We start from the raw sequence: 16,443 nt of genomic DNA, 5'->3' as shown, positions 1-16,443 counted from the left end.
TGACCCCTGAATCATCTTCAGTGCAATCTCCATGTTCAGCTGTTTGCTCCATCCCCTGTATACAACTCCGAACCCCCCAGAGCCCACCATCTGCAGCCCCTCCACATCTCCAGGAGGTAGAAGCTGCATGTTGCCTATCTAGTGACTGAATGATCCAGGCACAGGCTAGAGAAGTCACTCACAAGGGAGGAAAGTTCTGTCTTGTGTGCACAGCGCCTGTAATATGACTCTTATGCGCAAGCCCCTGTGATGCAATGAGTCTCTGCACCAGGACTGTCCTGTGTAATGGCTGGAAATGGGAATTTCCTGCTCTGGGAATTTTCTTGCTCTTTATGTAATCCTCAGTCCCTCCCCTTCCCCAGACTCGTAGTATTTACTGAAGATAAATATTCAAAGGAGAATTTTAGGAGTCAATAAAAGCGATCAGAGGATGGCGCCATGTGACCATATATAATAATAAATTCTATTTATATAGCGCCGACATATTCCGCAGAGCTCTACAATTTGTAGGGTTCAAATACAGACAGATACATAGCAAAGAACGTCATTTCACACAATGGGACTGAGGGCCCTGCTCGCAAGAGCTTACAATCTATGAGGTAGAGGGGGTGACACAGGAACACTACCACCAATATAAAGGGGACTCTAATCATATACCAATATCAAACAGTTTCTCATGGTGAGGGAATCACCTTGGTAGTAAACCAGCCATAATAACACAGAGAGTGTTGTCACCACAATAACCTGCACTTATATTGTTAATATCTCCCACACATACCTAAGCAGAATCAGGAACACCCAACGCGCGTTTCACCCACAAGTGATGGCACTTTTGTAATAGAGGTGACTGTCCAAATTACTAAATTTATATAATTTTTTTTCCATGTTATTATACTATAGGTTACAAGTAGAGATGAGCGAATAGTATTCGATCAAATACCTTACTCCCATAGGAATGCGTGTAAACGGCTGAGCACCAAGATGTTAAGCGCAGTGAATATTCGATGATCTTAACCCCTTGATGTTCAGCCGCTTACATGAATTCCTATGGGAGCGAGGTATTTGGTCGAATACTATTCGTTCATCTTTAGTTACAAGCTAAATAGATTCAGGCCTGCGTTTGTTATTCTATTCGGGGAGTCCATTTTGGGACCACCCCACCAACGGAAACCTTTACGCGTAGAAAAGCTGATACCTGGGAAAACCAGCGGACCTCATAGACCACAATGGGGTCCATGTGGTTTCCATTTCCAAACCACACAGACCCCATTATAGTCTATGGGGTCTAACTGTTTGCTCAGGTAACCGCTTTTCTATGTGTATAGATTTCTATTCGAGGGGTCCCAAAACAGAATCCCAAATGCAGATGTGACCTAGACCTCAGATAAAACTGGATACCTCTGCTGTATGTATCTCTATTTCAATCTATTTTGCATTTAACTTGCATAGTCCCATATAGCAATTGAAGTATAAAATAAAGACAATAACACAAAAAATACAACCCAAAATATTTACAAAGTATAACAAGATGCAATTACAACCAATTTATGAAGTCATTATTAATATCAGGCTTTAGGTTCACACCCGCGATCGAGTTTACATTTGTGGGGTCCGACTGGGGACTCCACAAATGGAAACCTAATCTGCGGACCTCATAGACTATATTGGGGTCCACCGGGTTTCCACCCAAAAAATGCAGAGAGAAATAAAAATAATATCTTTCCACACTTTTAAAGCGGAATGTAGAACGGAATCCTGGAATGGAGATCAGGCACAGAGGTGAACCTAGCCTGAGATCAGTTTTCAGGGAGATGTTCAGCCCAATATAGGAATTTAAGATAATGTAATCCTTAAGAAGATGGTAAGAGGGATATAACAACTTAAGGATCTTTATGTTCTCTGTATGGGGGGGGGGGGATCTACACTTAGCCCGGTGTTGGTTGTACAGCCTAACCACAGAGGGGAGGAAAGACTTCCGATATCTCTCTTTCTTACACTTGGTGTGAAGCAGTCAGTCACTGACAGTACTGCCCAGTGCTATCACGGTCTTATACATGGGATGGGAGTTATTCTCCAGCATGGAGCTCACCACGGACAGTATCCTTCTGTCACCCACCACCTGTACTGGGTCCAGGGAGCTCCCCAGGACAGAACTGCTCAGTATTACACAAGAACTTTCCCCCTATCCTTTATCCACCAGGGAAGTACAAGGAATCAGTATGTAAAGAGTGATACAATGTGTACTGTGTGGTCAATAAAACCTTCAAAACCAAGTATTTCAAAACATTGAGTTTGCTAATGTGTATAGAAAGAGGAAATTGTGAATTTTTTTTGGTGTAAGCATATTGATGGTCTATTATTAGATGAATATGAGATCAGTGGGGGACCGATTCTTGGCACATCCATCAATCTACTGTCTGATGGGGCAGCAACACATTTGTGAGCACTAGAACCTCTTCATTGTTTACCTCAATCCGTCTTGGTATGATAATAACCTCACAAAGCTCAACAAATATACATCATTCATGTAGACCGAAGACTTGTTCTTTCAGGGTGTTATATATCATGGACCCTATAGCAACATGGAACACATATACTTGTTATGTGTACTCATTCTTCTATTAGATCTCTTGGAGCCTACTGAGACCTAGTGTCGGGGACTATCGTGAGAGGTCCCAATAGAGGTTAACTTGCCCCTTACCTATACAGTACTTGTTGTGGGGTCACATTTCCATGTCCACGTCAGCACCTCTTTCTCTGTTTCATAGACATCAGCAAACTTCTAGGCTCAGACGTCTGCCCATTCTCACAGGAGGTCCCATCACATACTATGGGCTTCCGGGATCCCTGGGTCCTCCAGTCTGTTGTCTCAGTTATACCCAAGTGGTCCCCGCCACACAATGACCTACTTCTGGCTTACAGACCCTCTTTTATTTGTGGTGCTATAAAGCCATTTACTGATCACCATAAACATTATAGTAATACAATACATAGGTTAGGATTACATTTAGTTATTGTAGAATACAATACAGTACTAAACAGTGCAACATCATATACACAGTCCAGTCATATTAATGTGACCAGCGCCTACTTTTGACGTCAACATTAAATAACCAATGGCAGAAGGCGCGTGTCATCAGCCATCTGGGTGCACTCATCATTGTGGAAGGCACGATGGATCAACACACGTATGCATCTATCCTTGCGGACCATGTTCACCCCTACATGTGAATTGTTCTTCCTCAGGATGATGGCATCTACCAGCAGGACAATGCGACGTGTCATAAAGCTCGCAGTGTACGTGCGTGGTTCGAAGAGCACCAGGATAAGTTTACCGTAGTCTCTTGGCCAGCAAATTTCCCGGACTTGAACCCAATCAAGAATCTATGGGACCACCTCGATCGGGTTGTTCGCGCCATGTACGCTCAACCGCGTAACTTAGTGCACCTGGCCACGGTACTGGAGTCGGCATGGCTCAACATCCCAGTGATCATCATCACAACATCCCCTCTCTTCCTGCACGTCTCGCAGCGGTCCAATCTGCCAATGGTGGTTATTCTGGATTTTGACAGGTGGTCACATTAATGTAACTGGACTGTGTATATCTTGCACAGAGGAAAGGATAGGAAGGAAATATGGAAGGAAATGTAGAAAATCTTAAAAGGACAGTACCAGCTCCTTACAGTAAGACATGACAATGACAAAAACAGTTTCACATATATTTTTTGTCGATGTTGCAAAAGCTTGTGGAAAGTAGAGCCCTGGCAGGTTCCGAAGAAAGACTCCATTCTGACTTGGAGTCCTGGCCTGGAGTAGCCTCAGTAATGTACAGTAGTCTTCTCGTATTTTGCCACATCTTCCAGTTTACTCGAGTACACAAGGCCTCACAAATACAGTATTGTAGATATGTAAAGTTCCTTTAAAGTGATGGCTTAAAGTTGTGCCCGACCATTATTTATGCTTTACTTTTACTCAAGTCATATACCAAAGAGTTTCTTGACGAAAGATAAAATTGTTTCTGATGGATTCTTCTTACAACTTCCCCAGCTTTGTTCCCCAGGTCCAAACTTTGCTGTTTAGTATCTCCCATTCATCTGTAGTTAAGTTGCCATCATTGTCATGATTTCCGACATAAGACTATTTGTAAATTCTGAAACAAAGACCAGATATTAGACCTATAAGAACCGCGTTTAATATTGGACAACTACGGACTCAAGCTGATAGACCTCTTACAACTGGGCCGAAAATCAAACTATATTGTAGTTATCACATTTATTCTGGTTTATTTACATTTACTCCATAGACTACTCCAATATCTGCTCCATAATATGATGTGCTCTAAATGAGTGAAACTTCTTTAAAGGGAGTTTGTCTGGTCCAAAACTAATAATAGTGTTGTGTAATGGGCTTTAATAGGAGCAGAAAAGCCCCAAACAACAAATCAATACAGAGATAATCATCTGTATATGAATATGCAAATTAACCTGGAAGTGCACTGGAGGCGTGGCCTAATTTGCCAGGCTGCAGATAGCAGTGACACGGAGGCCCTAGGCTGAGTTCACACGGGGTATTTTGGGACGGAATTTGACGCAGAGGCCGCCTCAGGTTCTGGTCCAAAATACGGGTAGTTGCGACTGGATGCTGATGCAGTTCACTCCACTCCAGGTTAGGCTCAAATGAATGGCCCTAGTCGGGAGTGTCCGCGAGGCGAATCCGCCTGAAGAATGAGCATGTCGCTTCTTTTTTCAGGGAGCCAGCTCTTAGAAAAAAAACTGATCGACTCATAGTGATTTCAATGGGAGCCATCTTTTTCGTCCGGATTTTGAGGCGGATTCGGCCTCAAAATCGTGACCAAAATACCCCTTGTGAACTCAGCCTTAAAGTGTCAACCATGGCTAGAAGGGCACCATTGGGCAGCGATTCCAGAGGAAAAAAACACTTGAGACTGTCTATAAGCAAATCAGGCCTTTGTGCACTTGCAGGTTCATAAAATATCTCTGCATTGCTTCTTCGACTTGTGGCCTGGCCACAAAGTTTGGACCTGAGAGATTCCCTTTAAGATGACCACCCTAAAGTGTGGTCTTCTAGAGGAAGCAGCAAAATAATAGACATGACATATGAGAGCCCTAAATATCGGGACTAGATCACGGATAGTCTTAAGTCAACAATTGGAGAACGCTTGTTGTATTTTATTCCCTTTTTTAGGCTACTATACTAGCGTAACACAACAATAGATAGTTAACAACCTGCCGGTGTCATTTCATTGTTGTCATCACGAATGACCTCTGAAGGTGCAGCACGGGCCTGAAATATAAAACAACAACAACATCTAAGTGAAAGGGAGAATACGTATATGGAATACATATAGAATAGGCAACAATAAATATCATATATTAGTCTTTATCTGCATTGTGATGGTCTTCTTTATATAGATGGATGGCGAATTATTCTTTTGGTTTGCCAACATGAAGTAAATGGAACATATGGCATGACCTATAGAGATAGGATGGGATGTAGAGTGGGTTGTCCACTATACATGTCCAATAGGAAAAGTAATGGGCCTATAAGCTATCCTGTCACAGACATTTCATGCTAGAAAACTTGCGGAGAACTCACCATATCGTCATTCTTGTCTTTTCTATCTCTTGTTTCTACATCGGTTGATCGTGACTCTTCTTGGCCTTTATCAACTGGTAGAGCATTTCCTAAATCTGCAGTAAGACACTTGTATTAGAAGAGTTCTTGGTATGGACACTAGATACGGTATATTTTATTATAGTGTTGGGTATGAGGTTTTAGTATGACGTTCTCCATGGATGTTTTGGGTGTTATTTAAATATATGGAGAGGACATTTGTCCTATGAGTCTCTTCTCTGAATGGTACGTAGTGCCGAAACTGGGCTGGAATGTCACATTATGGGACATTTCAGGACTTTACCATCAGGATTTAGCCTAAGACTAGATGTATGATATTATATATCTATCTTACCATAGGCAGCAAGGCTGAATAAAAAAAAAAAATAGTTTAAAAACTTTCACAATTTTTTTTTAGAAAAATAGAAAAAACACAAAAAAGATAGAAAAATTCAAATCACCCCCTTTCCCCCCAAAATAACCTTGTTAGTTATGAAAATATCTGAAAATGGAAGTATTATTAAAATATTTATCTTAGCCAGTTCAAACCTGAGTGGGAAAAAAAAAAAATCGAAAAAGGTCAAATCAAAATTTTCCACCACTTTCCCCCAAAAAAGGAATAAAATATCAATAAAAACTACAACTTGCCCTGCAAAAAAATACACATGACTACATACACAGAATAGAAATATTAGGCAGGGATCACACAGGGTTTTTTGGTCCAGAAGCTGAGAAGAAGGTTGACTCAGTTTCTGGACCAAAAAACATGTAGCTGCCACGTAGCTGCGACTCGATGCCGGTGCAGTGCACCGGCATCCAGTCGCACATTCCGCTCCGGATTAGGCCCAAAAGAATGGGCCCTGTCGGGAGGAGGGAGTGTCTTCAGGCGGATTCGCGTTGCAAAGAATGAGCATGTTCATTCTTTTTTCCGGGAGCTGGAACAAACGGCTCCCGGAAAAAAGAACTGACCAGATCCCATTGATTTCAATGGGAGCCGTCTTTTTGGTCAGGATTTTGAGGAGAATTCTCCCTCAAAATCCTGACCGAAAAACCCCGTCTGAACTAAGCCTTAAAGTTACATTTATCAGGATGTGGCAATGTAAATATTTTTTAGTTTTTACGGGGAGGGGGGGTTACAGACATTAAGCCATAACAAAACTATAAATAAAATATAGTGTCTTATAGGGTTTTTACTGAACAGTGAACATCATAAAAGCAAAACCCATAAAAAATGGCACAACTGAACATTTTTTCCAATTCCACCCCATTCTGAATTGTCTTTCTAGCTTCCCGATACATGTTACAAAAAAGTAAATTGTTCCAAATAGTTAGACTGACCTCTGATCAAATTGTCCATAGCAAGGCTAGAATTTTCTAATGTTCCGGATGCTTCTGATAGCTGTAAAACAAGAGGACATCGTTTTTGGCTTCTGTGTAAGTACATTGTAGTTATCAATGTTTGTTTCTGTACATTGTTGTTGATACTACAATAGTAGTATCTGTATATAGCACACACATGGACTAACAGGAAGACTTATCCATAACATATATGTGCATGCACTGTAGCCAATGTAGATATGTGAATATATCCACTCTCAACGTTTATCCACCTCTCCACATATTTCTCTTCCACCTGACCCATCTATCAATCTCTCCATGGCTACCAATTGCCCAGAGAATTTGGCCATCTATAACCTGTCCCCTTCGTATAGTACATCTATAACCTTATCTGCCCATACAGATATAGTCATCTCCAAATAAATTGGCGAGACACCCTGCTGCTCCATCAGTGCGCCTTGCCAACTTGTTCCTTCTCCTTCAACCCCCCCACCCCATAGGTGCTGGCTCAAAACATCTGATCTGACACTAAATTCACATAGGCCAATCACAGGAGAGCCAGCGTCACCCTTGTTGGGCAACCAACACCAAGTGATGTAAATCATGCGGTCCTGGTTCCAGAACTTCCTCTACTAACATAGATTACATCTCTATCTATCTATGAAACGTAACCACCAATATTCGGGAACTAGACAGCTATATGTGAAACACTTATAGATGGTACCTGATCCTGGGAGGACGTGTTATTGAGACGATCTTGGGTACTTCTAACAGCGTTTACAACTTCATTTGCGTATGCCTTAAACATCACTGCGGTAGACTCACTACAGTCTTGTGGGAGAAACAAACACAGAAGAGGAACATTATGAAAGATGCATGCTATGGTTTCAATAAAAACATATATGGAGGTCTCTTATCCAATATTCAGTAAAGCTTCTTTGAAACAAGAAGAAAAAATAGGGAAAGATGGTCTTCTAGGAGATTTGTCCTTAAAGTCGATGAGCAATATACCTAGAGTGAAAACCTTTGAAAGCAAGTTTGAAAGTCCACCAAAGGTAAAGTTTCGTCTGGAGGTGACTTTTTGTCCAGAGTTCTATATTTCCCAATTTTGTTGTTATTGACTACTGTCTGTTCTTGACTATGGTCCCATTGGACAATTCTGCAAGGTGCGTGATCACCTGCTGATGACCCAATCTATACAATTATTCATTACCATTTCCCATTGCTATAGACCAGCGTTTCCCAAACTGTGCTCCTCCGTGAACCATCTTCAGGTGCTCCGCGATATGGCAATAATATACAGTTAACAAAGAAAAATAGATAAATATGAAGGGTTTCAAAATTAAAATACTGGCTCACATGCACTCCTAATATTCTACCGACGCGGCACTACGGCGAATATACGAAGCCGTCAGATTAACGCTTCATGGTTGGATGGCACTTCCAAACTGGTCTCAGACCGCCCTTTCCAGCTTAAGACGCCGTCTTGTATATTCGCCGAGCAAACTATCTACGGACGAAAGTGCTTTAGTCATCTTTCACGCTCGTATAGTGCGGTCACTCGATCCTTGCTGTGTCAGTTTAGTTTGCGCAGTATTTACAGTTATTTGCCACGTGTTGTTCGAAAAACATTCCTAATTTGGTTGTTCAGCAATGGATCGCTGGTTGAAGACTGGATCCTTCAGAAAAGCAGTTAATACCACTAACACAAACCCTCCAGTAGGAGCGGCGGCTTCAACATCCAACAGGAATGTTCAAATATTATGTTAAAAAGCTAAAACATGGATGTTGTGCTTATCCAGAACCAGATTTGGGCGATACGACTTTTCAGTTGCAGTATTGAAGAGATTACTGATGCTGAAATAATTTGACAGGCTGAAGAGTTTGTAGAAGAGTTAGTGACGCCAAATGCACCAGAAGTGTTCAACGAGCGAAAATGTAATATCTAATATCAATTTGTTAGAAATCCCCTCCCCCATCGTTAATATCACTCGTTAACTTTGGCACCTATGTAGATTTTAGGTAAAATATGTTAAGTGCTCCCTACAGAATTTCTGTCCTGAATAGTGCCCCTCGACTCAAAAAGTTTGGGAAACACTGCTATAGAGAACCACTTGCTTCGATGGCTGAACTTGATCCGGTCATTAAAGCTAAGTCATTTGGAGAAAAAGTCTGAGTAGGGATACATTTTGGGATATCTCAAGAAAAAGGTAAGCAAGGACACATCTGTAACTCACGGCAGTCTCTAGTCAGCAAAGTAGGGGTGGACAAAACAGGAGGCCCTTCCAATAGTTCAATCTACTGGTCTTTTTACCCATGTATACACTGCCTGGCCACGTTCCTGTCATGAACTGTTCATGACAGGAATTTGCATATATTCTTGAATATATATAATTGAGCTGTAGCCTGTCAAGTGCAGATCATAATTAAAGGTGTGAAGCGATGTCTACCAACGGAAGAGCTACCAGAGGAAGAGATGTTAGTGCCTTCAAGAAGGGGCAAGTCATTGGATTGCATCAGGCCAACAAATCGACCAAGGAGATATCTGAAGTACCTGGTATCGGACAGAGAACTGTTCAGCGTATCATACGAGCAGGCGAGATGGTGAAGAACCCCCCTCCAACCGTGGAAAGTGTGGGCGTAAGACTAAACTCGAAACTCAAGGTCGTAGGTCCCTAAAGTGACTGGTGAAGAATAACCGCCGGAAAACCACCTTTGAGCTCACACAGATGTTCAACTCGATGGAGCAACACAGAGTGAACAATGCGACGAGAACTCAAAGAAATGGGTCTCGACAGTTGTGTCTCCACACGAAAGCCATTGGTGACAGAGACCAACAGATGTCGGCGCCTGTCATTTGCAAGAGACTACAAGGATTGGACCCTAGAGCAGTGGAGAAAGGTCATGTGGTCAGATGAATCACGTTTCACATTGTTCCAGAGTGATGGTCGTGTCCGGGTGCGACGAGAAGCACATGAAACACTGGAATGTGCTGGAAAGGAACCTGCGCTGTCACTCACCACCCCCAACGAATCTGCATACACTGGGCTCCCTGATACTCGAGAATTCGATCAAAATCCCTGAGTCTACGCTACAGAACATTATAGACTCCATGCCGAGACGGATGCGTGCTGTTATTCGTGCTCATGGTGGCCCAACTAAATATTAACACTCGCAACTTTTTTTTTTGGCCAGGAAGTGTATGTTAAGGATTACGACAACAAATTTGTGGGAGCAAGCTTGATAATTGTGCTTCACTATGGTTGACCAAGCAATGTAGAAGACTGAACTTCACCCAAACTAACCATCATGTTACAAAGTGAATTTTTGGAGTTGTGTGGCAGTAGTCTTCGTACTCACCATGGAAGCTAGGCCTGTTCTCTGGATTCTGGTTCCAACATCTAATCATTAAATCTTTAGCTTCAGGCACCATTTTCACATCTCTGTACTGGTCTAGAACACTGTCTTTAGGTCTTTGGCCTTTACTCACAAGGCGCTGGACCACAACCGCATGTACACCTACAAGAGGAGAAGATAGAAAAATATGGCCTCTATCTTTATATTGTACCAACATTGATTCGATATTTTTGACAAATGTGCCGTGTTGCCTGAGACTACAACCTACCAGGATAGGGCTCTTCACCGGAGAACACTGTCCATGTTAAGATGCCGTAACTGAAATTCAGAAACACAACGAAGATATATCAGTGGCAGAACAATTTTAATGTTACTAAAGTTATAAAACCTGAGAAAGAGGGAGAGACTCTCGTTGCATTGGCCAGGTGATAAATGAACGATCGTAGGGACCCCAATAGAGATGAGCGAACACCAACCAGTGGAGTCCCATGTTTTTGAAAATGGGCCATGAGTAGCCATCTATGTCTGTCAGTCCCATAGAGTGGACAAGCCCAACCAAAGCTCTATTCTGATTGAGGACTCACAACGCCAATTTTAATGATCACTGAGGTTTAGAGATGAGCGAACACTGTTCGGATTAGCCGATCCGAACAGCATGCACCCATAGAAATGAATGGAAACACCTGTGACGCCGGCCAGCTGCCGGCAAAGTCAGCGTCACAGGTGCTTCCATTCATTTCTATGAGTGCGTGCTGTTCGGATCGGCTGATCCGAACAGTGTTCGCTCATCTCTAAACCCTAGTGATCATTAAAATTGGCATTGTGAGTCTTCAATCAGAATAGAGCTTTGGTTGGGCTTGTCCACTCATGGGACTGACAGACATATATGGCTACTCATGGCCCATTTTCAAAAACATGGGATTCCACTGGTTGGACCCTCCAATGATTATACATTTATCACTTGTCCAGTCAATAGGTGATAAATGGGCCAACCCCTTAATAGATAGAACAACTAGTTTTTGTCCAGAGTATCAGTTTTCACTCACCTGTAAACATCACATGACTTAGTTGGATAATAGTTGATGTCCTTCAGAGCTTCAGGTGCCATGTATGACAAGGTTCCAGCAAACGATGGAGTCACAGAAGTAGTCGACTTAACAATCTTTGACAACCCAAAATCTGTGATCTTAAGGAAGAAGACAAAACATATTAGCTTCATCTTACATACAAAATATCAATTACTAAAATCTTTCATTGCAGTTTGCTCATGTGTCGGTCTCTGGCCTTCTCCTACCTCCTTCTCCGCTCTCTTTTTCCTTTTCTTCCCCTCTTTTACCTACTCTTTCTCTTTACTTTACTACTTATGTATATTGAAACGAGTCGCTGATCTACTATGTATCCATTCGTATAATGGCTAGTCTGAGACTTTTGAATAGCACTTTGTACACCTTATTTTGTTTCGTTACTGTACCTTTTGCTTATGTTTGCCTGTATGTTCACATAAAACTGAAAATCCAATAAAAATTTGAATAAAAAATAAAAAATAAATCTTTCATTGCAGTATTTCTTGGTCAAGATTCCAGGTGACCCAAAAGTATCTTCAAATCGAAAATACTGTTTGTACAAATGGATGAAAGTTGGGAGGGTGCCACTATACCCATAGATGATCCATTTCAACCAGTTCCCCACACTGAATAACCATGCTAGGCCTTTGTGGGGCTACAATGAACAGGTCAGAGGCTTTGGGACATACATATCAGGACCAAGTGTTGCAACTGCAAGAGGACATCCTACACTATAAGATCATCTCCAGATGTGGCTTTTTCACACAACCAAATTTCTCAGCTGTTTTATGACCTTAAAAATAGGACATGTTCTATTTCATGGGTAAGTAATAGAGATGAGCAAGTAGTATTCGATCGAGTAGGTATTCGATCGAATACTACGGTATTCGAAATACTCGTACTCGATCGAAGAACCACTCGCTATTCGAATGGGAAAGTCCGATGCAGAACCAGCATTGATTGGCCGAATGCTATACAGTCGACCAATTAACGCTGGTTCTTCTCCTACCTTTAGAAGTCTTCTCCGCGCAGCTTCCCCACGGCGTCTCACGTCTCTGAATTCACTCTGCCAGGCATCGGGCCTGGGTAGAGCCGACTGCGCATGTCTGCTTGTAGTGCGGGCATGCGCAGTCGGCACTGCCCAGGCCCGATGCCTGGCAGAGTGAATTCAGAGCCGGAAGATGCCGCGGGCATGCTGCACGGAGAAGACTTCTCGGAGGATCCAGCCCGACCCTCACTCGTGGACTTGGTAAGTATAATTTGATCGAACGTTGCCTACCCCTGAAACGAGCATTTCACCCCCATAGACTATAATAGGGTTCGATATTCGATTTGAGTAATCGAATATTGAGGGGCTACTCGAAACGAATATCGAACCTCGAACATTTTACTGTTCGCTCATCTCTAGTAAGTAACACAGGTCCGTTTCCCAGGCATATGGGCCTATCAAAAAAACGGATACTATCAGACCTGTGAAAAACACAACCAAGAATATACAGTCTTGTTCCTACAACGATAGCCATTGACACTCCGTTGTGTGATCATGTCATTGATCTAGGGACTTGATAAGTACCTATTGTTTGGGACACTTCCTAAAAAACAGCTCCAACCGTCACAATGGTTTAGTAGATACGCCTACGCCACTGATGTTTTGTAGTTGACATCGGGCAGTCGTGGTACTTACCTGTACATCTAAGTGCTTGCTTAGCAGTACATTGCAGGGTTTCAGGTCTCGATGGATGATTGGTGGGTCAAGATTGTGGAGATAGTTCATTCCTATGGATACCTGGTGGAGAATCTGGAATCTCAAGGCCCAGGGGACATCAGAGATATCGTCAAAGAGAGACCTTAAGGAGCCGTAGGGCATGTACTCCATAACCAGTCCATATTCAATAAGATTTTCATCAGGTTTTTCATACACACCGAGGAGACGGAGCACGTAAGGGTTGCTGGCCTTCTGCATTACATCTCGTTCCCTTTTAAGATCCTTCATTATTTTTTTTAGGTTGGAGCTGAAATCATATACAATACATTAATATAATACATGAGGTTTGAGGTTGGACTTGATGGACTGGTGTCTTCATACAACCCCATCTCCTTACAGGGGTTATCGGTGAGGGTCTCGGCAATCAGATAAATAATTTTCATGGAAATACTCTTACTATACTATACTGTATTTTCCCTGGAATACAGCTAATTTTCTTATAGCTCTATTTCTTTAGAAATTTCCAAGAAGAAGAACAGAGGAACCAAACAGAGTTCTGGGAAAAGATGCTTCAGAATCCAGGTTTTGAATGTGATCTGAGGACAGTTGGGATGAAGTATACAGACCTCGTGGTAAGCACTGCAATTCTGCATTTATTGTGGAGAGACATATTGCCCCCTGCTGGTGTGATGATCTGGGGAGCCATCACACATGACAGTTGTCCACCCCTAGTAGTGATAAGAGGGACACTAACAGTTCAGTACTAGAGATGAGCGAACAGTAAAATGTTCGAGGTTCGATATTCGTTTCGAGTAGCCCCTCAATATTCGACTACTCAAATTGAATATCGAACCCTATTATAGTCTATGGGGGGGAAATGCTCGTTTCAGGGGTAGGCAACGTTCGATCAAATTATACTTACCAAGTCCACGAGTGAGGGTCGGGCTGGATCCTCCGAGAAGTTTTCTCCGTGCAGCGTCCCCACGGCGTCTTCCGGCTCTTCATTCACTCTGCCAGGTATCGGGCCTGGGCAGAGCCGACTTCGCATGCCCGCACTACAAGCGGACATGCGCAGTCGGCTCTGCCCAGGCCCGATGCCTGGCAGAGTGAATGAAGAGCCGGAAGACGCCGCGGGGAAGCTGCACGGAGAAAACTTCTAAAGGTAGGAGAAGAATCAGCGTTGATTGGCCGACTGTATAGCATTCAGCCAATCAATGCTGGTTCTGCATCGAACTTTTACATTCCAATAGCGAGTGGTACTCGATCGAGTACGAGTATTTCGAATACTATTGTATTTGATCGAATACCTACTCGATCGAGTACTACTCGCTCATCTCTACTCAGTACTATATATAGGGCATCCTGCAGCCATGTGTTGCCTGTCATGGCACGGCAGACGATTGGCATTTTTCAGCAGGATAATGCTCGCCCATACCCACAAGGGTCTCCCAGGAATGTCTCCACCAGATTACAACACTACAAGCCCAGCTGCAACATTTCTGGGCAAATATGCCACAGGACACAATACAGAACCTGTATCCAAGCCCAACTGTATCTCATCGAGTATCCAGGCTAATGGTGGCCAACAAGGTCCTAAAGCCTCTTCTTGATTGGATCATTTGTCCCAATAACCTTCTCTTTTAGCTGTAATATTGTAATCACTTACATATGTTATCGTTACATTCACACAAACGTGAAAGCTACATTCCAACAACTCATTGGAGCGGTATTTTTTTGTCGATGACGGTATATCTCAGTGTTATGATCTATCAATCATTTCTGGCCTGCGGCTTCATTTCCTACATTCCATTTTGTGTTTGCTTTGTACTTTGTGTCACTTCCTATGGGCTCGAAAGTGAAAGCGGCTCATATTGTTGTGCAGACACAAGAGGAGTCCTGCTCCCCCTCCCCTCTATTCCAGCTGCTACTCCATAGCATTGCATACAATGCTGTCCAGCCGCACCAACACCTCTGTTTAACCCAGTTATGTAAAGTATGTACAGATGTAGCAGAGCTGAGTGTGACACCGCTCCTTGTGATATACGGCTGAATGACCGATTACTGCACAGAAAGTGACCAGACAATACACCAATTGTACAAGAGCTTTTTTAATGTCCCATAATTGAATGTACTGCAACATAATTTCACACTGTTCCATCCGTGTTATAGCACCTTACGTCTGTTCTTTCTGGTTCATGAACAGAATGCAAGAATTACAGTGAACACTGACACACATGCAGTGTTATATATTATATAATGTAACTACAATAGTAAGAATATTAATGTTACCTACCCATGTGACCCCTGAATCATCTTCAGTGCAATCTCCATGTTCAGCTTCTTGCTCCATCCTCTGTATACAACTCCGAACCCCCCAGAGCCCACCCTCTGCAGCCCCTCCACATCTCCAGGTGGTAGAAGCTGCATGTTGCGTATCTAGTGACAGACAGGACTGGATGTGACCTAGAGGGAGGGCGAGACTGCCCGGGAAGTTCCTTCTCAGTTCTGGAAGTTTTTCCTTTCACTTAGCAAATATCCGGTCCCTCCCTCCTGGTCATTCCTCCTGTACTACTTACTGGACAGATTTATTGTGACCAGGTGGGGTGAACTTTGAGCCCAAGCAACGTCGTTTTTTTGTTGTAATAAGCAGGTTATGGGATGGCGGTGACGTGACTATATTTACAGGACACTAAAACCGTACTGTATGCCCTCACTCCTCACTGATCCCGCACCTCTCACAGAGTTTACAGATGGCTATGTGTAATTGCTTTATGTGAGTCCAGGAAGTTCCGCGAGTGTACCCTTACTATATCTTTTAGTCTGGCATTCCCGTGCCATGTCCAAGAGACGTCCTAACAAATCTTCTGCTCCTCACCGCACACCGAGCCGATCGCTGACACGCTCCCCATCTATTTCTAGCTATCTTTCTCGGACTGTTGCTTCTGCCACTTCCTCAGATACTGCAGATCTAGCATCTCAGTCCTCTGCACTGCCCCTGTCACGGCCCATGCTCTCCTATTCAACGATGGATCCTGGTCTGTGTGTTCCACCTCTGGTCCAGCCCTCTCTCTCGCCTCAATGTTCAGCCGCTCCGGTTGTCTCAGCGGACTTTCAGATGCTCAAGGACCTTATCCAGGCTCTCCCTACTAAACAAGACTTGGATGATGTGGTCTCTCGCCTGGAGCAGTCACACGCTCAAGCTCTGGCGGCTGTCAGGGCAGACGTCTCCCACCTTACTACCAGAGCTGATACAACTGACCAATCATTGTCCGCTTTGGCGCAACGTTTATCCGCTGTTGAGAATAACCAATCCCGTTCCGAAGCCCACTTGCAAAACATTGCTCT

At 43.1% G+C, this 16,443-nt stretch overlaps 2 protein-coding genes across 3 annotated transcripts in view; both read right to left on the bottom strand.

Annotated features, from left to right (window-relative positions):
- LOC142214235 (receptor-interacting serine/threonine-protein kinase 3-like) overlaps positions 1 to 188 on the bottom strand; it is a 12,749-nt gene extending 12,561 nt beyond the window's left edge. The window contains exon 1 of one of the 2 annotated variants that reach the window (XM_075283103.1): positions 1 to 188. This exon is cut by the window's left edge and continues 5 nt beyond it. In XM_075283103.1, the coding sequence (XP_075139204.1) occupies positions 1 to 129 (129 nt within the window). In that variant the 5' untranslated portion in view covers positions 130 to 188. The other variant, XM_075283101.1, reaches the window with a different exon arrangement.
- A 2,895-nt stretch (positions 189 to 3,083) lies between these two features.
- Positions 3,084 to 15,525, bottom strand: LOC142214236 (receptor-interacting serine/threonine-protein kinase 3-like). The gene is made up of 10 exons (XM_075283104.1): positions 15,392 to 15,525; positions 13,078 to 13,405; positions 11,376 to 11,515; positions 10,598 to 10,647; positions 10,333 to 10,491; positions 7,697 to 7,803; positions 6,973 to 7,033; positions 5,617 to 5,711; positions 5,247 to 5,304; positions 3,084 to 4,150 (listed from the first exon to the last, which is right to left on the bottom strand). The coding sequence occupies exons 1-10, from the start codon at positions 15,523 to 15,525 to the stop codon at positions 4,101 to 4,103; spliced, it is 1,182 nt and encodes a 393-aa protein (XP_075139205.1). The 3' UTR covers positions 3,084 to 4,100.
- Positions 15,526 to 16,443: the final 918 nt, after the last annotated feature.

The sequence above is a fragment of the Leptodactylus fuscus genome, chromosome 7, assembly GCF_031893055.1.
Source record: "Leptodactylus fuscus isolate aLepFus1 chromosome 7, aLepFus1.hap2, whole genome shotgun sequence".
In the NCBI taxonomy this organism is placed as follows: Eukaryota; Metazoa; Chordata; class Amphibia; order Anura; family Leptodactylidae; genus Leptodactylus; species Leptodactylus fuscus.
This window is presented reverse-complemented; position numbering and strand designations above follow the sequence as displayed.